The sequence below is a fragment of the Eulemur rufifrons genome, chromosome 2 (genome assembly GCF_041146395.1).
Source record: "Eulemur rufifrons isolate Redbay chromosome 2, OSU_ERuf_1, whole genome shotgun sequence".
Classification (NCBI taxonomy): Eukaryota; Metazoa; Chordata; class Mammalia; order Primates; family Lemuridae; genus Eulemur; species Eulemur rufifrons.
The window spans coordinates 18,518,663-18,545,683 of record NC_090984.1 but is presented as its reverse complement, the minus strand read 5'-3'; the positions used below and the strand labels follow the sequence as shown (position 1 = coordinate 18,545,683).

General features: G+C 54.0%; 1 protein-coding gene and 2 non-coding genes across 4 annotated transcripts; 2 read left to right on the top strand and 1 right to left on the bottom strand.

The window, feature by feature from the left end:
• Positions 1-5,544: 5,544 nt before the first annotated feature.
• PWWP3A (PWWP domain containing 3A, DNA repair factor) lies at positions 5,545-24,232 on the top strand. Of its 2 annotated transcripts, XM_069480940.1 has the most exons (14): positions 5,546-5,561; positions 6,711-6,841; positions 7,399-7,484; positions 8,956-9,026; positions 10,598-11,464; positions 12,498-12,599; positions 14,735-14,805; positions 16,204-16,280; positions 16,767-16,827; positions 19,033-19,108; positions 19,520-19,570; positions 20,217-20,653; positions 22,223-22,311; positions 23,823-24,232. In XM_069480940.1, the coding sequence occupies exons 2-14, from the start codon at positions 6,785-6,787 to the stop codon at positions 23,881-23,883; spliced, it is 2,106 nt and encodes a 701-aa protein (XP_069337041.1). In that variant the 5' UTR covers positions 5,546-5,561; positions 6,711-6,784; the 3' UTR covers positions 23,884-24,232. The 2 variants fall into 2 exon arrangements, with proteins under 2 accessions (XP_069337042.1, XP_069337041.1); XM_069480941.1 differs by lacking the exons at positions 14,735-14,805; positions 19,033-19,108; positions 19,520-19,570; ... (1 more) ...; positions 22,223-22,311; positions 23,823-24,232 and having other exon boundaries at positions 5,545-5,561.
• A 2,334-nt stretch (positions 24,233-26,566) lies between these two features.
• TRNAF-GAA (transfer RNA phenylalanine (anticodon GAA)) lies at positions 26,567-26,639 on the bottom strand. The gene has a single exon. It is a non-coding gene; the product is annotated as a tRNA-Phe (tRNA).
• Positions 26,640-26,769: 130 nt separating this feature from the next.
• TRNAN-GUU (transfer RNA asparagine (anticodon GUU)) lies at positions 26,770-26,843 on the top strand. The gene has a single exon. It is a non-coding gene; the product is annotated as a tRNA-Asn (tRNA).
• Positions 26,844-27,021: the final 178 nt, after the last annotated feature.

Below are 27,021 nucleotides of genomic sequence, written 5' to 3'. Positions count from 1 at the left end.
AGGACAATGCAGAGAGTGGCGCCGATCAGGGCAGCCAAGCGGAGCCGCGCTGCCTCCACAAGCATCTCACGGCCCAGGGAGGGGAAGTGGCAAAGGTTGGTTTCACACGTACACCAGCCGCACCCAGTTAGACCGCGCCTCCCCAAAACTCTTGTCCACCCGGAACCTCAGAATGTGACCTTATTTGGAAATACGGTCTTTGCAGATGTTGTGAGTTAAGAGGGGGTCACACTGGAGTAGGGTGGGCCTAGTTCAATGTCTGGGGTCCGCAGAAGAAGAGGCGGCAGCAGAGACCCACAGGGAGGTGCCCTGCAAAGGTGGAGGTAGCACTGGGGCGACATGTCTACAATCTGAAGAACACAAGGAACATCAGGGCCACCAGTGGCCGGGCCAGAGCCCGGGGACAGCTTCTCTCTCAGGGCCTTGCAAGGGAACCAGCCCAGCCTACACCTTAATTTCAAACTTCTGGCTTCCAAAAGCATGAGAAAATACTTGTCTGTGGTTTTACGCTCCCTGCCCACCCCCGGTTTGTGGTCCTATGTTAGGACAGCCTGGGAAACTCGCACGGTGCTGCCCACGGCAGGTGGCGGGGGCTCAGCTCCGGGTCTCTCCTCCTGGAGGAAGGCAGGCAGGGCGCCCACGGCCAGGAATGGGGCTGGTCCCCTTCACAGGAGGGAAAGGGAACGAGGGAGTTGTGTGGTGGCCATGGCGCTGTGCACGTATCTCATTGGCTGAAGCAAGTGCCGTGGCCACATCTGAGTTCAGTAGGTGGAAATGGCCCCCAAAGATGCCCACACCCCAGCTCCCAGAGAGTCTGTGTCTCTCTGTTCCACGGCAAAAGGGACTCTGCAGACAGAATTGGGTGAGGGATGGTGGTGCGGTGTGTGGCTGTAACGGGGCAGCCCGAGTAACATCTTTGAGGTAACGGAAACATTCTGAAACGGCCTTGGTTGTGGCGGTGACACAAATCGGCACGTTAGATAGAAAACACAGACCTCTACGCCACCAGTCTGCTCTTAGCTCCTGAGGAGTTGGTCCTTCAGCCACCGCAGGACCTTTGCATGGCTCCCTAAGCTCTGGAAGTTCTCCCTGTCCCATTCAGACTCGAGGTTTCAAGGTTAAATGTCACATCCTCAATCCCCCCCTTCCAGACAAGGGTGTCTGTCTGCTATTCTCCCCATTCTCCCCACTTCTGTGCTGACTTATTCGGAACCTGTACGTATTTTACCGTATAGTGGTTATTAGCAGTGTGGGCCCCGAAGCCTGACTTCCCATTTCAGATCTTATCTCTGCCTTGGACAAGGGACTGAACCTTTTTGAGTCTCAGTTTCCTTGTCTGTAAAATGGGCGTGGCTGTCTGTGGGTGATGTCCAAGAATCACGTCTCTGGTATCATCCTCGCCCCTGAAATCAGAGCTGGCCCCACAACTCACTGTAACCGAGAAGAAACAGTGGATGTGCTTCGGTGCCAGTGGCTCCGCCTGAAGGGGGACCCCGCAGTGTCCGCTGTTGGTTCCTGGGAACCTCAGAACCTACCCTGCGGAGCGAGCAGGAGGACAGGCCCTGACCTGGACAGTCCCATGAAGACAGACACAAGCCCAGCTGTCCCACTCTCCAAGGAGCCACTAGTTAAACACACGCGCATGTGACCATGCCCAAGCCTGGCAGGAGAACCACCCCGCTCAACCAAGTACAGACTGCGCAATTGTGAGCAAATAAACTCTGTGGCCCTCAAAGGCGTTGGGGTGGTTAGTTAGGCAGGAACAGCCAAAACAATGGAGCTAATTATGAGGCCAATATTTTAGGGCTCTGCCTTCAATAAATTAATACTTATAAAGTATTTATACCCGTGCCAACGGGAGGTGCTGAAACGTTATTATTTTATTAAATGTCTACCCCATCAGTCTGCGAGTTCCCTGAGAGCTATTTTTCTCACCATTGTACACCCAGTCCCTGCCAAAAAGCAGTCACTCAAATACCGTTTAAAGAAAGAATGTAGATCCTAAGCCACCGAGATTCGCTGTTGCAATGAAGGGTGTCCTTCTAAAGCAGCACAAAGGACTGGCAGGTCGCTGTGAGAACAGCCTCCGTAGGCTCCATCCCACTTGCAAGCCAGTTACGGCTTTAATTAAAACATGTCCCTGTCTACTAGAAACCTGTCACATGCATTTCTCTCTTGTTACGCAAGATGCTGCCAAAAATGGTTCCCATCATATTTTAGTTAACGAAACCTCTACGGTTGGACATTTAGGGCACCCCTGATTTTTCCATGATTTTAACATAAATAAGGATGCAGTTTCCACTCCTGCACGTAAATCTTGACGCCCATCTGATTATTATCCTTATGATAAACCCCTAGAAGTGGAAATTGCTGGGTCTGAATATTTTCAAGGCCCCTGACAGATAACGTCAAGTCGCTTTTCAGAAACGTACCAGTTCACACCCCCGGCAGCCCCGTGTTACTACCTCGGCCTCTCTCATGCCCTGCATGGGGGCCAAACTATTGTTTCTCTCATCTTTGTTAATTTGGTGATGGGTGAAAAACGTATTAAGTTTGTTCCTGAACCATGAACTAAATCAAAGATTAAAACGTAGAGACACACACCCAGTGAGCCGGGCTGAACCGGGACTGAATCTATATTTTCTAAAGTGATTGAACTGTAACATCAAAATAGCCTCTGAACAGAAACTCTACCCATGTTCCAACCCATTCAAGTCCCTAATTAGGCCATAAGGGGACCACACTAGAAACCCTGACCATCCCCTGACCTTGTTAACACTCGGCTACAGCCACCAGCTTAAACTGGGCCCCACTGCTGGCCGTGTCCTCAGAAGGAGTTTTACAGGCATTCAATTACCACCCACCTTCCTTCGGCCAGGTTGACACAAAAAGCTCAGAACACAAGGGGAAGGGCTGTCCCTGGTCCCTGGAGGCTGGGGGGGGCACCGAGGAAGAGTCCAGTATGTCGTGGCCGGCCCCAATTCCAAGCAGCTCCCGGCTTCAGGTAAACAAAGGCTGATGAATTGGTATGCAGGCATCCCGCCTTGGGGGACTGCTCCTTCCCTCCCTGCCTGCGACTCATCAGCCCCAGGGCCAGATTAGAGGACCCTTAGTGGCCCAAAACTCGGGAAAGATGTAACACCTGCCCTCAGTTTTATTTTTTGACCTGATGTACCATTTCCACGCAGGGCTGGTGACATGTCTGGCTGGGCCACACGCACACCACAAAACCACAGGGGCCCAGCAATAGCAGGGGACCTGTTTAGGCCCAGGTCACAGGGCCATGAAACCCACCCTGCTTCCATGTGTTGACACGGGATACTCTCCCTCTGGGTTACGTAACAAATAGCAGGGTCGGTAGTCCCCCCTTATTGGTGGGTTAGCTTCCATCGGTTTTAGTTACCTATGGTCTGAAATTATTATTATGTTTTTTTTGAGATAGAGTCTCACTCTGCTGCCCGGGCTAGAGTGCCGTGGCATCAGCCTAGCTCACAGCAGCCTCCAACTCCAGGGCTCAAGCAATGCTTCTGCCTCAGCCACCCGAGTAGCTGGGACTACAGGCAGGTGACACCATGCACGGCTAATTTTTTCTATATAGTTTTAGTTGCCCAGCTAATTTCTTCCTATTTTTAGTAGAGACAGGGGGTCTCGCTCTTGCTCAGGCTGGTCTCGAACTCCCGAGCTCAAGCAATCCTCCAGCCTCGGCCTCCCAGAGTGCTATGATTACAGGCGTGAGCCACCATGCCCGGCCCATGGTCTGAAATTATTAAATGGAAAATTCCAGAATTAAGTATTTCTTAATTTTTAAATCGTACACTGCTCTGAGTCATGTGATGAAATCTCGTGATGCCCAGCATCTCAAGTAACTTTTATTTCACTTAATAATGGTCCCTGAGCCCAACAGGAGTGAGGCTGGCAAAATTCGGATATGCCACCGCCAAGCCTGGAAGCGCTTCCTTTAAGTGAGAAGGTGAGAAAGTTCTCAACTTAAAAAAAGAAAGGGGGAAAAAAATCCTACGCCGAGGTTGCTAAGAACTACGGGAGAAACTCGTCTTCCACCCGTGAAATCATGAAGAAGGTACAAGCAGCCTGGCTTGTTTTGCTGCCGCACCTCCAACTGGAAAAGTCCGGGCCGAAGCCAGACACCGGGATCCTAGAGGTGGAAAAGGTAGACTTTAGTCTTAAAAAAGATAGACTCAGGTCCGGCGCAGGGGCTCACGCCTGTTATCCCAGCACTCTGGGAGGCTAAGACAGGAAGATGGCTTGAGATCAGGAGTTCACTACCAGCCTGGGCAACATAGCCAGACCCCATCTCTAAAAAAAAAAACAGAAAAATTAGCAGGGTGTCCTGGGACACACCTGTAGTCCCAGCTACTTGGGAGGCTGAGGCAGGAGGATCGCTTGAGCCCATGAGTTGGAGGCTGCAGTGAGCTGTGATGACGCCACTGCACTGCAACCTGGGTGACAGAGTGAGACCATTTTAAATAGAAAAATATAAGAAAAGAAGATGGAAGAGACATCACACCTGTGGGCAGAGATGTGAAAGGAAGCGGCTCCGCCTGCACATTCTCTTCGGGTTAGGGTTAGGGCCAGGGTCGGGACTGGCCCCTCTGCGGTTCCAGGCACCCGGAGGAAAAGGGGAACTGCGGTCTTCGGGAAACTGCCCCCGTCTGTGAGTGCGAGCAGGCGCCTGGCATTGGGGCGGGAATGAGGTCAGCCCTGTGCAGGGCCGGGAGGCACCCCAAGAACTGAAAGGTTCTGGAAGGTTCTCTGAGTGTGTGTGTGTGGCGCGGGAGGGGGGGCGTCTCAGGGAGAGAAACCAGCCCGGCCCGGCGTCCGCCCTCCCACTCGGACCCGCGGGGCCGGCGTCCGAGACCTAACTGGAGACAAAAGGACCCAGCGCCGGGAAAAGCCACCCCGGCCACCGGCTCCCCTCAGCTGGAAGACCCGGGAAAGCGGGACCTGCGCGCGGCGGAAGGGGCCGGCCGGAGCGGAGGCGGGGCCGGCGCAGGCGGAGACGCCGTCGGGGCGGAGCCGGCACGCGGCGGGGCGGGGCCTGGCCCCGCGCGAGGCAGGCCCCGCCCCCGGCCCCGCGGGGAGCGGCGGCGGCGGCGGCGGCGGTGGCGGAGGCGGTGAGCGCGGGCGGCGCGGGAGGCGGTTGGCGGGCGTGCGTCTGCTGTTGGGGCCGCCGCGGCCTGCTCGCCAGGGCTCGGGGCGCCGCGCTGGGCAGGGCCAGGCGCCGGGTGAGCCCGGCGGGCTGCGGCCCTCTGGGCCACGGGGCGGGGGCTGAGGCGGCCGGGCCTTGCCGGGAGGGGCCTGGGGGGAGGGGCGGTCCCGCCGCGGAGCCTCCTGCCCTGACCGCGGGCCCGGGCCCGTACGCCTGGATCCACGCCCGCCGCTGCCTGGGCCCCACTGCGGCCTGGATCCTGGTCCCGCTGCCTGGGCCCCTCCCCCATGCCTGAAACCCCCGGGCCCCGCGTGGTCTGGATCCCCACCTCTGCTGTGACACTTCCCGTGGTGAAATCGCCTGTCCCTGCGCCCGAACCCCCACCTCTGCTGCTGTGAGCCCCCCATGGTTAAATCTCCTGTCCCTGCACCTCAAACCCCCCCCCGCTGCTGTGACCCCCCCCCGTGGTGAAATCCCCTGTCCCTGCACCTCAACCCCCACCTGTGTTGCTGTGACTCCCCCCATGGTTAAATCCCCTGTCCCTGCACCTCAACCCCCCCCTCGCTGCTGTGACCCCCCCCCCCGTGGTGAAATCCCCTGTCCCTGCACCTCAACCCCCACCTCTGTTGCTGTGACCCCCCCCATGGTGAAATCCCCTGTCCCTGCACCTCAACCCCCACCTCTGTTGCTGTGACCCCCCCATGGTGAAATGCCCTGTTCCTGCACCTCAACCCCCACCTCTGCTGTGACCTCTCCTCTGTTGCTTCGACCCCCTCCCCATGGTGAAATCCCCTGTCCCTGCGCATGAACCCCAACCTCTGCTGCTGTGACCCCTTCTCTGTTGCCTGGACCCCTCCCTATGGTGAAATCCCCTGTTCCTGCTGCCTGAACCCCCACTTTTGTTGTGTCCCCCTCCTCTGTTGCCTGGACTCTGCTCCATGGTGAAATCCCCCCACCTCTGCCACAGAAACCCTCTTCCCTGCTGCGGTGACACCCTCTTCTGCTGTGAGCCCCTGTATTCTGCCTGAACTCCCTTACTTCCCCTGCTGCTCTCGTTAACCCCCCCATTGCCGTGACCACCGGTCTGCAGCTGTCCCCGTCCTTTCTGGGGCATGGCAGCCGAGAGAGCAGTCATTTTCCTCTCTTAGTTTTCTGTGCTGTGGTCAACTGTTAACTCCCCAAATAGGGGAGGGTTGTAAGCTTTGATTGTTTTTAAATGTCTGTCCTGCCCAGGTCGCAGGCATGCTTTGAGTGCAGAGATGATTTGTTCAGGAGCCTTTTAAAAATAATCCAGACAGAACCTTTGGGAGGAAGGCTGCCGTATTTTATTTATGAAAAAAACGCAGGCACCTCCCTGGGTACCGCAGCCAGTCACTTCTGTTTGTCAGTCTGCTTTTTGGGCGACCGGCATCTCAATGCAACATTGCAGAATTGAACCATCTACTTGAGGATGAGCCGGGCTAACCTTTGCCCGTGAGGGTTGTGTCTGCGTGAATATGACAAGCGAGCGATTTTATAAACCACCGTGCAAATTTTGTTGCAGGGCACATCGGCCGTCAGACCTTGAAGTACTTTGTTTGTGCCAAATCATTACCGCTTGCCACATGAGTCTAAATCATGGAGGATGCCAAGTATGTCCTCTGCAGATGGGAAAAGCGATTATGGCCTGCAAAGGTGACAGCCGTTATTCTGTAATTTCAGGAATTAGAAATGACTTTCTGATGACAAGTAAAATCTTTATTAGGAGATACCTAGGAGTTGGCTTCAGTGAAATAATTGAGCTGGAATGGTTGGCACTGATTCTCAGTCCCCGCGTAATGGGGTTTTGGTCTAGTGCTTACAAGGTTACACTTCCAGAAGTGTCTTTTTTTCCACACTAAAAAAAAAAATTAACAGTCTTAGCTATAAAAAGGCATGTCGGGCTCTAACTCAAGGAAATATCTGGCAGGGAGCCCTGGGATAGTAAATGATGGTAGTATTTCGGGGAATCTTTCCAGCAATTGGGTAGAAAGTGCTGCACTTCAAGGCAGAAGCCCAGGTCCTTGTCTTGGTCTGCCTTGTCCCTCGGTTTCCCCATCTGTGCAGTGAGGGGGTTGGACTGAGTAGCTCTGAAATCCCGTGGTTGGATACCTTAAGAATTACTTGCTACGTTTGCATTTGTGTGTTGCCACTGATTGTGTTCTTGTCAACTGTTTTAATAACAAGGATTTTTTTTTTTTTTTTAAACATAGGTGTTGGCCAGAACTGAGACTTCAACAAAAAATAAGAGAAAAAAGGAATTTTTTCTAGATGTTCAAATACTCTCCCTAGAGGAAAAGTTAAGTGTTATGTTTTTTTAAATACTGTTGTCTTTTTCTGTGCGGAGTTCCGATACTAAGTTCCCTGCCTCCCCAAAAAAGCAAGGCCCACTCTTAAGGGCTTATTACCTGCTTGGTTATTCTAACTCATTAGTGGTCATACTAACTGTAGGAGGGGAACAGTTAATTTAATTTTATGTCAGTTTGGAAATTGAAGATCTAAACAAGGTATTCTCTGAGAGTTACAGAGGGATCTGTGCCAAAATTGAATAAATGTAAATTATACACAGGGTGAACACTCTTTGGGGTTTTTTTTTTTTTTTTTGAAACAGAGTCTCACTCTGTTGCCCAAGCTAGAGTGAGTGCCGTGGCGTCAGCCTAGCTCACAGCAACCTCAAACTCCTGGGCTCAAGCGATCCTACTGCCTCAGCCTCCCGAGTAGCTGGGACTACAGGCATGCACCACCATGCCCGGCTAATTTTTTCTATATATATTTTTAGCTGTCCATATAATTTCTTTCTATTTTTAGTAGAGATGGGGTCTCGCTCTTGCTCAGGCTGGTCTCAAACTCCTGAGCTCAAACGATCCGCCCACCTCGGCCTCCCAGAGTGCTAGGATTACAGGCGTGAGCCACCGCGCCCGGCCTCTTTGGGGTTAAAATAGGGATATTTCCTTCCCAGGGACCTTTGTGTCTTTGTTTGGGAAACCTGTGTGACAGGCCCATCAATTCTGAAATATTTGGATTTTGAGCCTGTCAAATTATTGAGCATTGAGAAGGCAAATAATTGATCATCAGGCAGCACAGTATTGTTCTCCTCGAGAGTATCTGGTGGTGGGAAGGTGTAGATCATCTGGGGTGGTGGTGATTGGAAGGCCCAGATCCTATGTGGTGTGGCACGGGCATGTCTGGCGGGAGAACTCCCAGTTCTGAAGGGAGCCGCCTGGCTCCCTTGCCGCTCTTCCTTGGGAGCTTTCTGTGCCCCACTCCTTCCTGCTCGTGGATCTTCAGAGCTGCCTCCTAAGCTTGCTTGGCCCCAGCTCACACTTTCCCTGCGGCTGGGAAGGTAATTGAATACTCCAGTTTAAAAGGAAAGCACATCCTTTTAAACTAAAACACACCTGCTGGGCTGTAAACAGCTTTTAGTGACATTATCATCTACTCTGAAAATCTAACAAAGGAGTTATTTGTGCAGTTGAAAGTCAGATTTGCCTCATAAAAGTCACAATTTGAATTCATTTTTACTCTTGAATCCAGCCAACCTTTTCTGTCTTAAAAGGAAAAAAAAAAAAAAAAAACCACATGCACCAGGGTCCTTGCTGCCTGTAACCTCAGGCGTATGAATTCCTAGTTGGCTGTGACTTTTGGTTTAAGTGGAAGGTTGAGGAGGAAAATGAATTTAATTCTTTTGTCATCTAAAGAAAAACGTGTTTGAAAATGTCTCCGTGGTGGCATTGGCTGGTGGTGTGTAACGGTCGATTCTGTCTCTGCAGAATTAAGGTGAAAAGCACAGACGTTGAGGTCCTGAGGAAGTCTCAGATTGAAGCCATTGCCTCCTCCTTAGGTAAGAGTGCGTTTCCAGGTGACCATTGGGTTTCACAAAGTGAGAGAGAGTTTTTGGGGGAATAGAGAGACTTAGCTTTCTAGGTGAAAATTCTCCCTATTCACCACTTTTTTTCCGTACAAGGCAACATGAACCCCCTGAGCTGAAGGAGAAGAAAAAATGGATCTGCTTCCTTAAACCTTCCCACAATCTGCCCCTAGAGCCAGTCCTGTTCTTGGCCCCAGCGTGGTCAGGGTGAGCATCCGTGTTCTCCAGTGTGCACAGGAGGTGGGCCACGCCGGCTCCGTGAGCAGGGGCGGTGTTTCCTTTTCTCTTTCCTCATCCTACAGTAAGACTTCTAGATGGTTCTGTTGCTCCCTGGCCAGTCGGGTCTCAGCCCAAGCTTTGAGAAGCAGCTGGTTATGTGTTTGCCATTTGAAAGCAGAGCCCAGGGGAGGAGGAGTTGGTGGCTGCCCATGATGCGTAGGTCCTGTTGTAGGTGGGCACCAGGCAGGGCCGACGTGGGACTCTCTGCTTCCCACGCCCTCTGCATTTTGTAGGTGAGACAGACCTTGCTAAAGCCAGGCCAGGGACGTGCCACCCCCACGCCCTGGGAGCAGCAGTGACTGCGCCCACCTAGTCGCAGTTCAGCAAACCCAGACGTGGCCGTTCCTTCCTCTTCTCAGAGTGGGAGCATTTATTCCAATTGCCAAGAATTGTTTGTCTTGTGAAAAGATGGACCAGAATTCCTCCCGATGGTGCTTATAAAATAAGGCTATTTTCCTATTTTCCGAGAAAAGTGGTTGCTTAGGGCGGGTGCCCCTCTGCACACCTGAGGCGGGCTGACCGTCCTCTCTCATGGCCCCTTCTTCGTTGGCCCAGGTGGTGTTGGGGGGCTGGTTATTTGTGAGTGCTTTTAATGTTAAGCAGGGGATACTATTTTGATTGCGGTATTGTACCTACTGAGTCGTGATACTGCATCCATCATCTTGTTCAAATAAATAGCTCCATATCTACGTGTCGGAATGAATAAATAAAACTATTGCAGCAGGGAAGTTGGGCTGCAAACTAAAGGCCCACGATGCTCTTTTCTGGCTTTGAAATGCCCTTGGAAAGAAGTATTGAAAACTTACCAGCCCACAATGAGTCTTTTTAATCTGCTATTCCTTGCTCCCCTCCCCCCAGACCAGGAATACATTGCCAGCAGAGTTCTTTATGTAGTTGGCATTGGTTTTTATTGACCCTGATTGAATTTGAAATTGTATGGCTGAGAGAGGATTTGCAAAACATTTGAATACATTTTGCTCATGGTATTGTTTTGTAACTTGGAGGAATTTATCTTTTTAGCCAATCAGGTTAAGGTCAGTAAATTTGTGTTTTAAAAAAATGAAGCCTCGAAGTCCTGAATGAATAGCTGCTGTTTTGTGGCCTTGTCTCCTTTCTGAGGAAATGTAGGTGAGAAATGTGAGCCTCCCCCTGACCCATCCAGGCTCAAAATCCAGGGGTCGAAGTTAGGCAAGCATGCTGTCAAAGCGATGCCGTGACAGCGATGCCTGGGTATCTGGACGTAACCAGGCGTTATTTATTTTCAGTCCATGCGACCTCGCAGAACGAGGTTCTTGCTGCACCTCTGGAGGAGCTGACCTACAGACGATCACTTCGGGTGGCTCTGGATGTTCTGAGTGAGAGAGCCAGTCTGAGCCAAGAAGGCTCTTCAAGGACAGTAGGAATGGCTCCATCTCGGAGAGGGAAGCAGCCCGCGGAGCCAGCCCCCTCACTCTGCGATTCGGACTATTCCCCACCTCAGGGGAGGAGGGAGTGTGCACCGCAAAGCCTGTCAGGTCCATCCCCTTGTGAAAAGGACGCCCGGTACAGAGCGAACCACAAGAAGGGGCTCGGGAAAAGTGCACACCCTGGAGGCCTGCTGGCCCCTGCGGCTGGAGATGGTTCTCGGGATGGCAGCGGGGCCAGAGTGCACGGCAGAGATCAGACTCTTGCAAGTAAGAGGGGAAGAAATTCTGCACAGAAGCCCAGCCCGTGCCAGAAGGTACCTTTGCCATCAGAGGAAGAAAATGGCAAAGAGAGTGAGAGAAAGGCAGGCAGCTGGACAGCCCTGTCCCCCTCCTGCAGGGTCAAGGAAGATGATCCGTGTGCCAGGGCCGAGGGCCGGGACCCGGGCCTGCCGTTGGGCAGCCTCACGGTGCCCCCGGGCCCTGCGCACTTGGCCTGCTCAGAGGCCGGAGAATGTCCCTCCAAGAGGCTGTGCCTGGATGGCAGCCAGGGGCCGCCAGCCACTCCGCTGGAGATGGGGGCCCCGGGGCCCGAGCTGTCTCCCAGGCAGGGGCTGAGGGAGCGCATGACCCTGCGCAGCGCCGCCAGGCCCAGCCAGCCTTCCCCACATGCTCCCGCTGAGGACACAAGAAGTCTCCGTCTCCCGGATTCCAGGAAGCTGGAGGAAGGTAAAGTTTGTCAGGGGAGGACGAGGTGCTGGGAGAGCCAGCAGGGTGGAGTTGTGGTTTCCCCCACGGCCATGTTCTAGCAGGCGCTTGTGTATTTTTAACAAGGTCTTGATGAGATTGTTGCCAGAATAGATTCAGAGCAGAGATTTCTTCATTCCTTCTTGTTCGTCTCCCCACTGGGCTATAATTACTTCAACTTCTCCCAAATATTTGTGATTTTAGTTTTGTTGGAAGCGTAGGGCAGGGCAGGGAGGCTGGGGTGGAGGGTGGCAGCGCCCTGCTGGCGCCGGCAGCGGGGAGCGTGTGGCTGTGCGCAGGCCGTGTCTGCGCCCCAGGGATTAACTCTTTTCTTCGTAATTCTCGCAGAAGCAGTAACGCATTCCCTCTAAATGGGGCAGGAATCTCAAAAATGGTTAACTCATCTAAAAGGCTTCTGACTTTTTAGGATTCCTATGTTGATGTGTTTTTGTGTGGTGGCCGCCACGCACCGAGCTAGCACTGTAGCGTCCCACTGTTTCTGAAATGCAGGCTGGGAAACATTAATGACTGCACGGTCAGCCGTCCGAGGATCTGTTCTCTATAAACTCGTCACTAGGTCTGTCTTTAGTGCACACCCCTCTCCTGAGGCCACCTCCTTAGCAGGACTGAAGGCTGCGGGGAGCTGACGTGTGTCTTTCGCCTCTGTGAGGACACAGTGGCTGCACCCCTGCCCTGTTCCCTGCTCCTGGCGTCCGTAGAGCGCTGCAGCCCGGAGGAGTAAGCCATGGGGACAAAAGGAAGCCCACCCAGAACGCACGCAGTGTCCCGGCCCCCAGCCTGCCTCTCGTGCTTTCGCTTGCGACATGAAAGGCATTCTCTCTTTCCTGTCGAGTATCTTTCTCTGAAGCGACTTTAGGCGAAGCGCCCTGTTTGAATTTGGCAGTGTGGGATCTTTTCTTTATGCCTTGGTGGTCATGTGTCACGAAGAGTTTTCTTGGGATGAGTCATTGAGACAGTGCGGTGACAGTGAGAGTCTCCCATGACGTTGTTGCAGATCTTCAGTCTTCCGAAGAGTCCATGGAGTTCAGTTCCATCAACTCCATCCTGGAGGAAGACGAGGATGATGAGGAGCCGCCGAGAATCCTTTTATATCACGGTAAGAAGTGACCACGGAGTGGCCTTCGGCGGTAATGCTACAGTCAGCAGCAGTGTGGGCTAGTGTTCTGAGACTGTCCCTGACATCTGCCTCCGCAGGTCTTTCGCTATTTGATTTTTCTGCTATTGAACTGAGACCTGGAAGGGACCTTAAGAAGTGCCACGTTGGTCCTCTGTCTCAGGAGTAAGGCACACAAAGGGGAGCGCAGGGCTCCTGGGAAGAGGCAGCCCGGCCCTCCCTATTAGACACTGCTCCTTTGCTACCGTCAGTCCCTTCCTCACGTCCCTGCAGTGGGAAGGAGGGATGGCTGGTGGGGAGACGGTTGTCGCCATTGCTGGGGTGTGGCCGCCGTCAGCCTCCTTTGGCGATGGCCTCTGGGCGTCTGACCAGGGAGGCAGGGTCTCCAGCCCCTCCCATAAGCAGCTGTTTGCACCAGAGGGAAACCTGCCTTTAGGTGCCACGGAGCGTCTGTGGAAGGGGTTTGAAATGAGACCCAAAGGTTCCAGCCAGCAATGAGCAGAAAGTCAGTTTGCTTCATGAAGGAAGTAATTTAGAACCAGTGACATTTTTTAGACTCTCCCATTAACCATCCATCTTAACCTAGTCTAACCTTTTTTTTTTTGTTTGAGCTTTTTTGTTAAAAATTATAGATTCACAGGCTGTTGCAGAGATAGTGCGGGGTCTGGAGGGCCTCTCACCCGGTTCCCCCACGGTGATACCCCATGAGACTGCAGGGCAGTCACACAGCTGGGAAGCCGCGTGTGCGTGCAATCTTATGTAGTTCTTTTTTTGTCCAAAGTGCTTGAATGGTTTTCCGTCATTGAATGAACTTAATTACAATTTTGCATTTTCCCTTTTTTCACCTGATGCTAACCCAGATTTTTTTACTTTTCCGCATGATCTTGTAATCCTTCTTAGTGGCGACTGGTTATTATTTTCTAGGGGTGGCAAGTTTTCACTCACTGAGTCCTGCCTCACCCGTTGGGCGTGTCTGGGCTCCAGGACCTCGGGTGCTACAGGGCCCCCGTCCTGGGCTCCAGGAGACCGTTTCTGTGGGATCTGTTTCCAGAGTGGGGTTTGGCCGCAGAGGAGGGCGCTGTGCCTTCCCCAGGGGCCTTTCCACCCCCACCGCCCCCAGCCGGGGTCTGGTCGCCAGGGCCCAGGTGTTTGCTCTTTTGTCTGTCGGCGGCTCGAGCTGGTTCGCGTCTAGCCCTGTTTTTCACCTGTCAGCCAAGCGTGGTCTGAGGAGTCACCGATGGGCCTCTGAATTGGCCATTTGTCTGCATGGCCCCACCTGGTGGGAACCCGTGCAGGTTGTGTGGGCAGTAGATGTCTTCCCCAGCTTGTCTCCACTTTCATTTGGTCTTTTTTTTTTTTTTTTTTTACCTTACAGGCATTTTGATTTTTCTAGAATTAAATATTGCAGCGTTTCCTTTCTCCTACAGTGTCAGCTGGGAACCTTTGTTCCGTGTGTATAAGAACAGCCTCTGTTTTCTCCTAGTGTTTGTGTTACTTGATTTTTTTTAATTTAATTCATTCATTTTGGGTTTTTTTTTTTGGTATAGAAAACGTAGTTAAATTGCATTCATATATAGTTTTGTAGTTATCTCTTGGTTTAAATAATTTTACCCCATTTTTATCCTAGTTTCTCAGATAAGCCTTGTGGAAACTTGGAAATTAAGTTCGTAGGTTTGGATCTTTATTGTGTGCTACTAACCTCATTTCTGTTTAGTACACACTCTTTCTTGATAGTGTCTTATTTCAGAGTAATTTTAGATTTACAGAATTGCACGTAGAGGACAGAGAGTCCCACCTGCCCTCGCAGCTTCCCTCTTGCTGCCCCGCACGTTTGTCCCAGCTGAGAAGCCAGCACCGCACCATGCTCCGAACCGTTGCCATTCTGTTTTGCGGTCTCGTAATTGGCAGTTAGTCTTAAGTGACACGCGTTACAAATCTGCCTTTCAAATTCTCTTGATCTTTTAAGTGAATTTTGTTAAAATCAGATCTAAACAATATCACAATAATCATGTTTTCTCAAGCTGTTGCACTTGGTGCTTGATGTGGATCTGACTTGTCTATTCTATCTTTTGTTTTTCTTTCTTTCTTTCTTTCTTTCTTTCTATTTTTAATTCTAGAACCACGTTCGTTTGAAGTAGGAATGCTAGTCTGGCTTAAATACCAAAAATACCCCTTCTGGCCAGCAGTGGTAAGAACAATCTCCTCCGTCTTTTAAGAGCAGTTAGTCAAATCCCATGAATTTTATTCCACTCGTCCTCAATTCTTGACAGTTTGACCTGAGTTTATGTTTTCATTAATTTGTCATTGCTGGGGAAAAACAGTAGGTTTATGAAAATTTCTGGGGATACATTTACCTAAATAAAGGAATCTGGTCAGTTTGGCATGAACAGGTCACATTTTTGCCAGGCAGGCTTAGAAAAACCTGCCTGAAAAAAGTCTTAGTGATTTGTTCATCTTAAATACTGTGTGTTTCAAATTTTTTTCCCCATGAAAGTTCATTAATTTAGATTTTGTGGTAGGGATGGGTGGTATGGATAGAATCGGATATCTGGCACCCTGTCACGGTTCCCGGTGTGGGTGGTGAGGTCGGGCGTGCGCAGCCCTTGGCCATGCCGTCTGCACACCCAGCCGTGGTTTCAGTGTCGCTGTAGGGAGGCGCCTCCCGGCCCTGCCTCCCCTCCGGCACGGACAGGGTTCTGATCATTCTAGCTAGAGTTCTTTTGCTTTTCTTTTAGAGACAGTGATGTCTAAATCTAAAAGGTATCTGCTCTGCAGTAATTAAGAGGTGCTTTTGTTATTTTAAAGATTCTTATCTCACTAGAGCCACCAATGCCTCCATATGACTCTGGTCACAGAAAACATAGACTTGAACTTGTTGCGGTGTTTGTTGGACACGATACGTGGGTTAAATACATTCATAGCAGAACCAGGCGCCTCCTGGCCAAGTCTGTGGGGGCCCCTCCGTCGGTGCTCAGCACCCGCATGACCTCCTTCCTGCACCCTCATTTCTCTCAGTTCATTGGGTCCCTGCCAGGCTAACAAGTCACTAATGTGACAGGTTCCTGGGGTGTGAGAGCAGGCCGCCTTGTCCAAGGCCCAGCACTGTGTGGCCTTGTTTTCCCACCGTAGCCCTGGGAGGCCATGGGATGGCTGGGCTGTGGAGGGAGGCTGGACCCATGGCCCCTCCCGTGTGGTCTGGGCTTGTTCTTGGGCCTTTCTGAGTTCACTTCACTCATCCAGAAAGTGAGGAGAATAAACCTGCCCTGTTGAGCCGCTGGGAGAGTCGGTGGGGACGTTATTTAAGGAGGCAGCTGGCAGTGGCAGGTGTGGTTCCTTTCACTGAGAAACCAGAACAGACCCAGCTGACTCTGCGCAGAAGTAGAAGTACTTAAGAGTGAGGCATGGGCAGAACTCAGGGCATTTCGTTGCTGTGGCCTCTGCCAGGGTCGCCCCGGATCCGGTGGCGTTGCCGTGGCCGTGTTTCGGCTGCTCACGAGGCAGCCACATGAGGTGATATCAGAGAAGCAGTCACAACCCACCATCTCTTCTTTGTGTTGACGCTTTGTGTCCTTGGATTTGCCTACAGGTCAAGAGCGTCAGGCGGCGAGACAAGAAAGCTAGCGTGCTTTTCATCGAAGGAGACATGAACCCAAAGGGGCGGGGGTAAGGCCACTGTTCCTTGCTCCTTGCGGTGGCCCCAGGTGGGGCCTCGTGGCTCTTGGGGCAGCATATAGGCCTCAGCCGCTGTGCCGAGCCCGGCCAGGTGCCTTCCAGCGACTTCCCCCTTGCTAGGAAGGGAAGCCAGCAAAGGCTGTGTGCGAAGGAACCAGCCAACACTCTGGTTTCAAACCCTACTTGCTGGCTGTGAAAGGCGGTAGACGGGCCTCGCCTTGGACCCCCCATTCCCCAAAACTACAGCAAACCTGATCTGTGTGGGGGCTGTGAAGACAGCATCCCTCCCCCCTGAATTTGGCCATTTTGTTAGTTGGTCGGTCATTTGCCCATCGTTCCCTGCTCGGTCCCTGATACTGGGACGTGTAGCCCGAGTGGGGATGTGCCCTCACGGCTGAGGGACCGTCACCCTCGACAAACAAATGCATTGAGTGAAGTTCCTGCCCGTTAACGTTTCCCTCTCTCTGCTTCGTCAAGGATTACGGTGTCTCTGAAAAGACTAAAGCACTTCGACTGTAAAGAGAAACAGGCGCTTCTGGTAGGTGGATTACAGCATGCACTTGCCTCTTTGGTTTATTTTGTAGCTCGTGAATGTGGACAGTCAGGAGAGTGGCACTTGGAGCTGGCACTGTGCCCACTCTGACAACAACTTTGGGCATCGGTCACAACCCCCTGGGAAGTTCCTGCCCTGTTTCCCCATTTACAGGGAAGGAAACCAAGGCTTGGGGTGGCAGGCAAGGCTGCAGCGGAGAGGTGGGTGCAAGGCGAGCTCCTCCCTCGGCCGGCTGTCCCCAGGCCGCCCTTTAGGACAGGGCACCCAGGTGGGAGCCCTTTGAGTTCAGAGCGCAGGAGGCCCAGGCGCTGGATGTGAGCCTGACGGTCCATGGGTGTCACGTGGCCGGCGGTTCCCCAGAGCAGCTCCCTACGTCCGTGTGTCTGTGGTCGGCTTTTCTCATGCACCCTGCAGACAAGCTACACGGAGTTTGCCCAAGTCAAAATAGTCTGTTTCAAGTTTGGAAACCCTCATTTCATTGTAGCAGCTTTAAAAAGAACAACAAAACCAGAACACTGGGGTAGGTGGATGAGGGGTTCACGGGGTCCTTGGCAGCTCTGTGCAGTTGTTTTTGCTTTTCGGGACTTGGGTTAGGCCTCCTGTGGGCAGGGGTCTGGCCTGCTCTGCCAACTGACTGCAGCCTCAGCCACCCTGAGGGCGGTGGGTGTGGGTGGGCTTTTCCTGTCCTTATGTGTGCCCCTGTGGGAGGCTGGCGCCCATGTCACATCCAGAGCCTATGCCTCCAAGGGGACCCGGCTCCCTGCCGGCTGCTTGGTTTGTTCCCTGAAGCTCTTGGGGCACCCGGGGTGCTGGGAGGGGCGGTGGCCACGGTGGGCCTTGTGCCTCTGAGACACTGACCAGTGGCCTGGCTGTGCTGAGGTCACTCTAGGAAGTGTCCCTTTCGCTCTGGGGCCACTGAGATGTGTCCAAGACTAGAAGGACGTGTCGGGCAGGAGGAGAGCAGGCTCCTTGTTGTAGCTGTGTGTGTTGAAACACGTGGAGGATGGGTTGTCTGACACCACGGTGCGGGTTACAAGGACGCAGGATTGTCCTCGTGCCCCAGGACGCTGGCAGGGTGCTCACGGCTACTTGAGCAGTCAGGCATGTAGGTCCCGAAGTCCGGTTCATGTCAGTGGTAGTAAGTATGGCCCCCAAGGACTGGTTTTGGGGAAGCAGTTTGTTAGGTAAGCACTGGGGGCTGCCCGGCCGGCGGAGATCTTGGGGTGCCAAGCCTCTTGGCTCCACAGGCCGGTTACCCACCTGGGGATCTATGGGGCTGCTCTGTCACCTTCTCTAAGGATCCGCCCAGCTGCCGTCCCAGTTGCCGGCCTGAGCCTGGCCAGAGCCACAGCTGCCTGCACCGGCCTGATACCTGCTGAGGGGTGGGCGCCCCCAGTGCCCTGGCACAGGTGCTGTTGGGAAGGCTGGGCTGGGACAGCAGTTGGGATGTCAGGCGGGGTTGACCCAGGTGTGTCGTCCCGTCCCGGCTCCTTGATTTCGCCTCGATGCCCCTGCCCTTTGGTGGCTGGTGGTATCTTGGGTCCAAGTTGCAGCTGCCAGAGGTGGATGGACGGGGCTGTCATCGTTTTTTTGCTGGTGAGGACGGGGAGGCCTGGGCGCATCCTGGCGCTGACACACATCCCTACCCCGGGCTGGCCCGCCTTGTTCCAGGTAGTGCAAGCAGGCACAGGCGCCTTTTAGAATGAGATGTTTCATGGCGTGTTTTATTTTTATTTATTTTTTACTTGCTTAGAGACAGGGCCTTGCTCTGTCTCCTGGGGTAGAGTGCAGTGGCATCATCACAGCTCACTGTATCCTCCAACTCCTGGGCTCAAGTGATCCTCCCGCCTTGGTCTCCCAAGTAGCTGGGACTATAGGCGTACGTACACCATGGTGGTACCCTGCTCATAAGACTTTTTATGTTTTCTCTGTCTGATGACGTATTGGCCACACCCGAGGTGTTTTGTGCTATCTACGCCTTAGGACTGGCCCAGCGAGAGGGGTCACTGGTCGCCATATTTTGAGGAGTTCAGAGCCCGGACCTGGGCTTGGTGCATTTCTGCCAGGCCCTTAACAGGAGAGGAAATGGGGGCTCCAAGGTCAGGTCCAGAGCTCCGAGAGTGGCCTCTGGAGCAGGTGCGGGGGCGGCCCACACTGCCGTGCTGATGCCTGCTGTGGGTCTCGTTGCAGAACAAGGCCAGAGAGGACTTCGACCAGGCCATCGGCTGGTGCGTGTCCCTCATCACCGACTACAGGGTCCGGTTAGGTGCGTGGAGGCTCTGCACGGCCCAGAGCAGGGGGGCGGCCATTCCCTGTGGTGGGCGGAGGGCAGGCCCCTGGGCGGAGTGGATACAACTGGCAGACACGGAAGACGGGGTTTCCTTTCAGTGAGAGATTTGGTTTCCATCCGTCCCAAGTCTGCGGTCGGGAATTTATAAAACGTGGCCTTGTTAGTAAAATGCATTGGTGTCCTGTGGTCCCCCCAGGAGACTCATGCCCAGCAATGTTTCCGGGGGTGGTGGGAGCAGCAACCGTGACCTTGACACCGTCGTGGGAGGAGGTGTCTGGGTCAGGCTTAGACTGAAAGTCCCCCAAGGAGGTGTTTTGGTCCCAGAGCCTGGAGGACGTCTCCAGAGTCTCCTCTGTCTGAACGTGGCTCCCCCTCCTCCCCCTGCAGGTTGTGGGTCCTTCACCGGTTCTTTCCTGGAGTATTATGCTGCCCACATAAGTAAGTCTCGGGCCTGTCTGTGGAAGTACGAGCTGCTTCTCAGCCCCTGAGAAAACGGTCTTCAGTGTCTTGGGCTGTGACAGTGGGTGTATTGGCCTTGGGCCATCCACATCCACACAGAACTGGGCCCCCCAGGATGCGGTGGGGCTGCTCCCTGAATCTGGCCTGGGCCCCTGGGCACGTGAGCCACTCACCCTGTCCCTGCTGAGGCTGGAGGCCGTCACTGAACGCTAAAGCATTTGACCAGCACTTCTCCTTGCCTGTGCCACGTGTTGGTGATTGAGGGCAGAGGGTTCTCCCTCCTCCCCCCCACCGTCCCCGACCCTGTTAGGGAGTGGAAATAACTGTATTGATTCTTCATCAGTCGGGGGGTGCTCTGCTCTTCAGGGTTGAACTTGGCTAAAGGGCCCAGTTAGTGGGGAAATATCAGGGATCCTCCCAAAGGAAGAGCCTTCACAACGTGGAAATTCCTCTCCAGAGGCTCTCGGGGAACCTGAAGCCCTCTGAGCCACCCCTGGGTCCTAGAACCCCAGCCTTGGGCAACCCGAGTGTGGCTGGGGAGGGTGTGACGTTTGCTCAGTGGTAGCGGGAAGGCGGCAGAGACCCGTCCGCCCAGCGCTGGCCCCCGGTGGTGCATCCTTTGCAGGCTACCCCGTGCGGAAGTCTATCCAGCAGGACGCCCTGGGGACCAGGTTCCCACAGCTGAGCCGAGGGGACCCCAAGGAGCCAGAGGTGGACAGCGCCCTGGGACGGAGGCAGCCCTATAGGAAGGTGCTTCCCGATCGCTCTCGGGCTGCCCGTGACCGGGCCAACCAGAAGCTGGTGGAGTACATTGTGAAGGCCCGCGGCGCCGAGAGCCACCTGCGTGCCGTGCTAAAGAGTGGGCGGCCATCGCGCTGGCTGGAGACCTTCCTGAACTCCAGCCAACCTGTGACCTGCGTGGAGACGTACCTGGAGGACGAGGAGCAGCTGGACCTGGTGGTGAAGTACCTGCAGGGCGTCTGCCAGGAGATGGGCAGCACCGTGCTGACGCGCACCCACGGCGACAGGATCCGGTTCGTCCTGGACGTGCTTCTGCCCGAGGTGACCACTGGGTGCATCTCTGGGGGCTTGGGGATTACATGCTGCGTTTGAGGACGGGAGCTGTCTGAGGTAGAGGTGACTCGGGCTGGAGGAGGCTCGGTTTCCTCAGCACATGAAGGGTACCAGGGCCATGTCCTGGGACGCCCGGCGAGAGCCTTGAAACCGTGGTTAGGATGGTCCATGATCTTGGACTTCAGCTGGGCTGGGGCTTGGTGAGGTTTATGCCTGGAGCGTGAGGGAGGCCCCGCTGGGTGTCTACATGAGAAAGATGTTATCAAACTCAAAACCATTCACCTCCGTAACTGGAAACTTCCACACAGTCAGCCCTCATGAGCACATGGGCCCCCTGGGATGATTTCTCTGGGCAAAAAAAAACCTCAAAACATTTTTCACCCGTAAATACTGTAGTGCGTTTCTTTAAAACTGGGCATTTCTGTCCTGAGGGGACCCTAGGTGAGGTCTGGGGACATTGGTGGTTATGATTGGGGTGGGTGGAAGCACCTGCAGGGCCCAGGACAGCCCACCCCAGAGACTGCCCCAGGGAACCTGCTCTCCACCGTAGCACAGCACTGTTACTTCACCTTAAAGGTTAACAGTGTTTCCCTAATGTCGGGTATCTGTCGTGTTCTCAGATCCTTTCAATTTTTTTTTTTTTTTTTTTTTTTAGACAGAGAGTCTCACTCTGTTGCCTGGGCTAGAGCGCCATGGCGTCAGCCTAACTCACTGCAGCCTCCAACTCCTGGGCTCAAGCGATCCTCCTGCCTCAGCCTCCCGAGTAGCTGGGACTACAGGCATGTGCCACCATGCCTGGCTAATTTTTTATATATATATTTTTAGTTGTCTAGGTAATTTCTTTGTATTTTTTTTAGTAGAGACGGGGTCTCACTCTTGCTCAGGCTAGTATCAAACTCCTGAGCTCAAATGATCTGCCCGCCTCAGCCTCCCAGAATCCTAGGATTACAGGCGTGAGCCACCGCGCTCGGCCTCAGTTTTTTTGGGTTTTTTTTTTTTTTTTTTTTTGAGACAGGGTCTCACTCTGTCTCCCAGACGGGAGTGCAGTGGTGTCATCACAGCTCACTGCAGCCTCCAGCTCCTGGGCTCAAGCGATTCTCCTGCCTCAGCCTTCTGAGTAGCTGGGACTACAGGTGCCACCACACCCAGCTAATTTTTACATTTTTTTGTACAGACAGGGTCTTACTCAGGTTGGTCTCGAACTGCTGGCCTCAAGTGATCCTCCCACTTCGGCCTCCCAGAGTGCTGGGCATGAGCCCCTGCACCCGGCCTTAAAAATTTTTTTTTTTTTTTTTGCAGTAAACTTACAGATTTTTTTTAAATGCACTTGTGTGTTTGGGTCTTGCCTTTTATTCTCTGGTTTCAGTGACATAAACGCATCTCTAGCCCACACAGTAGCATTGTGGATTTTATTTCAGAGCCTTCATAATAAGCAGAGGCTTTGTGTCTGGAGGCCGTAGCTAGCTGCACTGGCCTTTCGCGGCGTCCCAGGCACGTGCACCCCACGGACCGGCCGGGCATCGCCAGCCACAGCTAAGCTGCTGTCCCCTCTTGCAGGCTATCATCTGCGCGATCTCCGCAGTGGATGCGGTGGACTATAAGACAGCGGAGGAAAAGTACATAAAGGGACCTTCGCTGAGCTACCGGTAGGCCGCTCCAAGTGCTGCTTCCAGATCATTCTCAGTTCATGTCTTCAGGGGTTTTGTTTCTGCGCCGCCGGCGGTTCTGGCTGGAGCTGCCCACAGCTCACTCTTCCTCAAAACACATGTTAGCGAAGGGCCAGGGAATGGCCACAGGCCCCGCAGAGGCAGCGCTGGACATTCCTGTCCTATAGATGGGTTTGGTGGTGGTCCAGGGTTCCCGAGCTGGTCAGTGGTGGGCAGAGCTGGACACGTGTCCAAGGCCTGCGGCTCGGCCACGGCCTTCCCTGGGGTCGCCAGCTTCGGGGCCCGATCCTGTGGCAGCTGCATATGCGGAGCGCTGGTCGCGTGCCCGGGCGTGTCCATCCTAATCTCTCTGCAGGGCTGATTGTATTTTAAACTTGTTTCCCTCTTGATCCAGCCCATGGCTTTGAGGCCCGTGCAGCAAGATTAGGAGGCAGCAGTCACCCCAGATGGTGTCTGGCCAGGCAGAAGAATGCTGTGATCAAGATGTTTCTCTCACTTCGGTGTGTTTAGCTGCCTTGGATGTTTGGCCCCAGAGCCCTTAATCCCATCTCTGGGCTCGGTGCCAGGCCCTGCCGGAGTCAGGCGGGGCGTGTGGGCAGCGGCAGGCCGAGGCCAGGGCAGGGTCTCCGTCCAGGCCAACGGGGCAGGCCAGGGCTCCCGCCATCACAGGCACATGGTCACAGCGGCTCCCAGGAGAGCCATGAGTTCTCCGCAAGGCAGGAGGAGGTGTGGCCTCGGGGCCACCTGCGGAACCATCTAGAGAAGAGCAGGGCAGCAAGTGGTGTCCACTGTCTACCTGGGGCCTCAGTCAAGCTTCTGGGAGCATGTCAACGTCCTGGCACCGGGACCAGTGGCTCCAATGGCCAGACGGAACGTGAATGCGTCTCTAGCCACACGATGGCGATGGCATCGTGGAGGGAGGTCCCCTCCCTCCTGATGTCCTTTTCACCTGGGAGTCACAGTTGAGGAGTTGTGCACAGGCTGACTATGTAACCGTGGCGTGCGAGGTCATGGTGTGGGCCGTCTCCGCTCCTCCCGCCGCCGTCTCTGTGGTTGCCTCTTTCCAGCCGCTGACATGGCTCCAGGTGCCTGCCAGTCAAACATCAAAACCAGCATCTTGGTTTATCTGTGTCCTGCGTGGCCCTGTTCCCACGGGGCTGCTGGGCACTTGATCGTTAAGGTGATTTTTCTTTACAGGGAGGTCATGTAGTAGGAACAATTTGATATTTCATACTCTTTCTGAAAATATCTTTAAAAAAATTGTACTAAAATACGCATAACAAAATTTACCATCCTAACTCTTTTTAAGTGTACACAGCTCGGTGGCATTAGGCACATCTGCGTAGCTGTGCAGCCGTCACCACCCTCCATCTCCAGAACTTTCTCATCTTCCCAGATTGAAGCTCTGTCCCCATAAACAGGAACCTTCCTGTTTTCGTACTCTTTAAAACACAAAATGACTAAAGTGAAGTATCTTTTGTTTTCTGAAGGGAAAAAGAAATATTTGATAACCAGCTCTTAGAAGAAAGGAGCCGGCGCTGTCGGTGGTGAGGAGGCTGCTCCGCGGCAGGGGGGTCCCGGCCGGGCCTGCGCCACTGGAGCCCGGGACGCGCCGTCAGGCCCTGATGTTCTTCGGGAAGCAGAGCCCGGGGCTTGCATTTGTGCTGGATCTGTCTACGTCGTCCTGGTTTCCACACTTCTGAACAGCGTTTCGTTAACGTACCAAAAGCCAGTTCTGTTTTCCTGGCACTTTGTGCAAGATGCATTTCCTGAAACGTTTTAAAAGGACAAAAATAGATGGATGGTGTGTCTTTTCTCGTGACTGTACTGTGTGATTAACAAGAAGTGGCGTTTGTTTTCTATGCATCTCGTCTGATATTAAATGGCAGTTTTAAAAAGGTGTCTGGTATGAATACATCACTGCAGAAACGTCAGTGCGTTCCTCCGGTTTTTTTTTTTTTTTCCCTTTGTGTGATTTCCACTTAACATGGTTCCTGAATGTGCTCCTGTGTTTCTGAGGAAACAGTCTTTGTTGGAGGAGGAGCTGGAGACAGGCGGCTTCCTCGCGTGTTGCGGTTGCTGCCGTCACTTGCTCGGGAGAAGGAGCTGGGCAGGCGCCTTTTCATCGGCCTCTGTGCCCAGCCCCGGGTGGGGAGGGAACAAAGGCTGGAGGGTCGCGGTGCAAGAAAACTAGCTCTGTCCTGTCCTCTGTCAAAGGTGATGATTTTACTGGTTCCAGCCCCAGACAGCGCCCCAGAGAATCCCATTTCCCCTGAGTGAAGTAGCCCCTCCCAGGAATGGAGGCTTCCTTGCGGCACTTTGGCACCTCTTCAAAACGTCGATTTTAAAAAAGACATGTGCACAGGGTGAGAATTCCAAAGCACAGAAAATCGCATTTGTGTGGTCAGAGTCCACATTCCCCAGCCTCCTCCCCGCCTTCCTGTTTGCCCCTTGCCATCCGGCCAGGCTTATCCAGCCCACTCACCCAGCAGACTTGGCCCTGTGGTCCCCATTTCAGGGGTGTCCTGCGGCCCCGAGTCCCTGAACCCAGCTCTGCCTTCCATGCAGTCAATCCACCTGCCAGCCCCATGCGCTGGTCACACCTGCCCTTGGAGCGTTGCCCCAAACCTAGTGGCGGAAACGTTCCCTCTCATGGCCTCCGTGGATCAGGACTCCTGGAGACAGCTGGGCTGGGTGGTCCCAGGTGTCCCACGAGGCTGCAGTCACACGTGCCAGCTAGAACTGTGTCATCCGAAAGCTTGACCGGGGCTGGGCCTCCCAGGAGCCTTGCTCAGGGCAACGTGTTGGCCAGAGGCCCCTCCTCGGGCCACCGGCGTGTCCCCTGACCCTGGCGGTTGGCTCCCCTGAGAGCAGCACTGTGCTGCTGGTCACAGGGGGCAGTCCTGCTCGAACATGAAAATGCTGTGTGGGTGGCAGAGGTGAGCCCAGGGGGCCCTGTTGGCCCCAGCCCTCCCTCCAGACCAACCATGGCCAGGGACTGAACGCCCTGTCACCCCTGCCACCAGCACTAAGGCTGAGAGCCCCCAAAACCCTCCATGGACAAGCTCCTTGTTCCTTCAGGAAAGAGTCCATGGTGCTGGGTGGCATGATCTGAACATGGCATGCCAGGGACACAGCATGTTGCTGTCCCCAACCCTGTGAAAAAAAAAAAAAAATCTAATAAACCATTAACAAAGATCGACAAGAGAAACAAACCCCAATGGAGGGGCGCTGCCCCCACGAGAGATCCTGGCCAGCCCTGCTCAGGCCTTCCAGGGCATTGGGAACAAGGAGCGTCCTGTGGGGGCCCAGACAGTGCCCTGGTGCAGGAAAGGACGTTAGGGGAAACTGGGGAAACCTGAATAAAGTGTGGATTTCAGCTAATAACGATGTACTGATATTGGCGTGTTAATGGTGGCAAACATACCGCACTCACATAAAATGTTAATAATAGGGGAAACTGGGTGCGGGGTACGCCGGAAACTCTGAACTATCTGTAATTTTTCTATACATTAAAGTTATCCTAATACAAAAAGTCTATGTAAATGTAAAAGCCATACAGCAGGGGCAGCTGCAAGAACTGCAGAGGGAAGAGGGCCTGTGCACCTGACAGCCCTTCAGATTCTGTCAACTCTCCAGTCCTTGCCCTGCAGGTCTTCCCAGCCCAGATCTGACATCCTTCCCTCTCCTGGCAGATGCCCCTCAGGTGTAGCGGCCTCGGGCCCCAGCCTCCTGCCTGCCTCATTCCTCTGGATGCAGATGCGAGCTCCCCAAGGACAGGGCCCTGGTTTGGCCTGGCCCAGCACCAGGCGTGGTCCTGTGTTTGTCTACTTGGCCTCAGTTTCCCAGTCTTTAAAATGGGTGGATTGTCCAAGTCAAATGACCTGCAAGCAGAAAGCATTCTGCAAGCTCCATTGCGCTAGTTTGGGTGTTTAGTGTTAGTGTTTATGGTGAACACTGGTTCTAACCCACCAGTTTAGAAAACATTGAAAATCATGGTTTGTGGTGGGGGTACATGGAGGAAGTTTGGGCCGTAATCCTAATCCTGGGGGGCGGGAAGAGGGTTTTGGGGTTGCCTGTTGTGTCTGAGCCCTCCCTGGTTGGGGTCAGCCAACATCCTGGTCCCTCACGTGCAAAGTGGGGTGAATTTCAGGGGAAGGGACCCCGGGGCCGGGAGGAACTGGACTAGTCCCGTGCAAAGGATAATAATGCTTGTTCGGGGCGCCAAAACTCTTGCCGAAACCCGGGATCGAACCAGGGACCTTTAGATCTTCAGTCTAACGCTCTCCCAACTGAGCTATTTCGGCGGGGCAGCAGGGGTCGCTCTTGCCCGGACTCCGCCCCACGCCAGGTCGCCCGCGCGCAGGCGCAGTTTGCTCTCCGCGCGTGAAGCGCGCATGCCTCGTAGGGTCGCACGGGGCGCCCGGCCATAGCGCTGTCTCTGTGGCGCAATCGGTTAGCGCGTTCGGCTGTTAACCGAAAGGTTGGTGGTTCGAGCCCACCCAGGGACGCGCCTATGTTTTTGCCATCCCGGGGGGATGAGGAAGCGTACGTGGCCTCTGATTTTTCCTGGGCGCAGCGACCTCCACGCGCTCCCCGACGTCATGCTGTACACCTCTTGGCGCGGGGGCGGGGGATGGAGTGTCCCGGGGGCGCGCGGCGCGGGCGCGACAACCGAGGCCGAAAGCG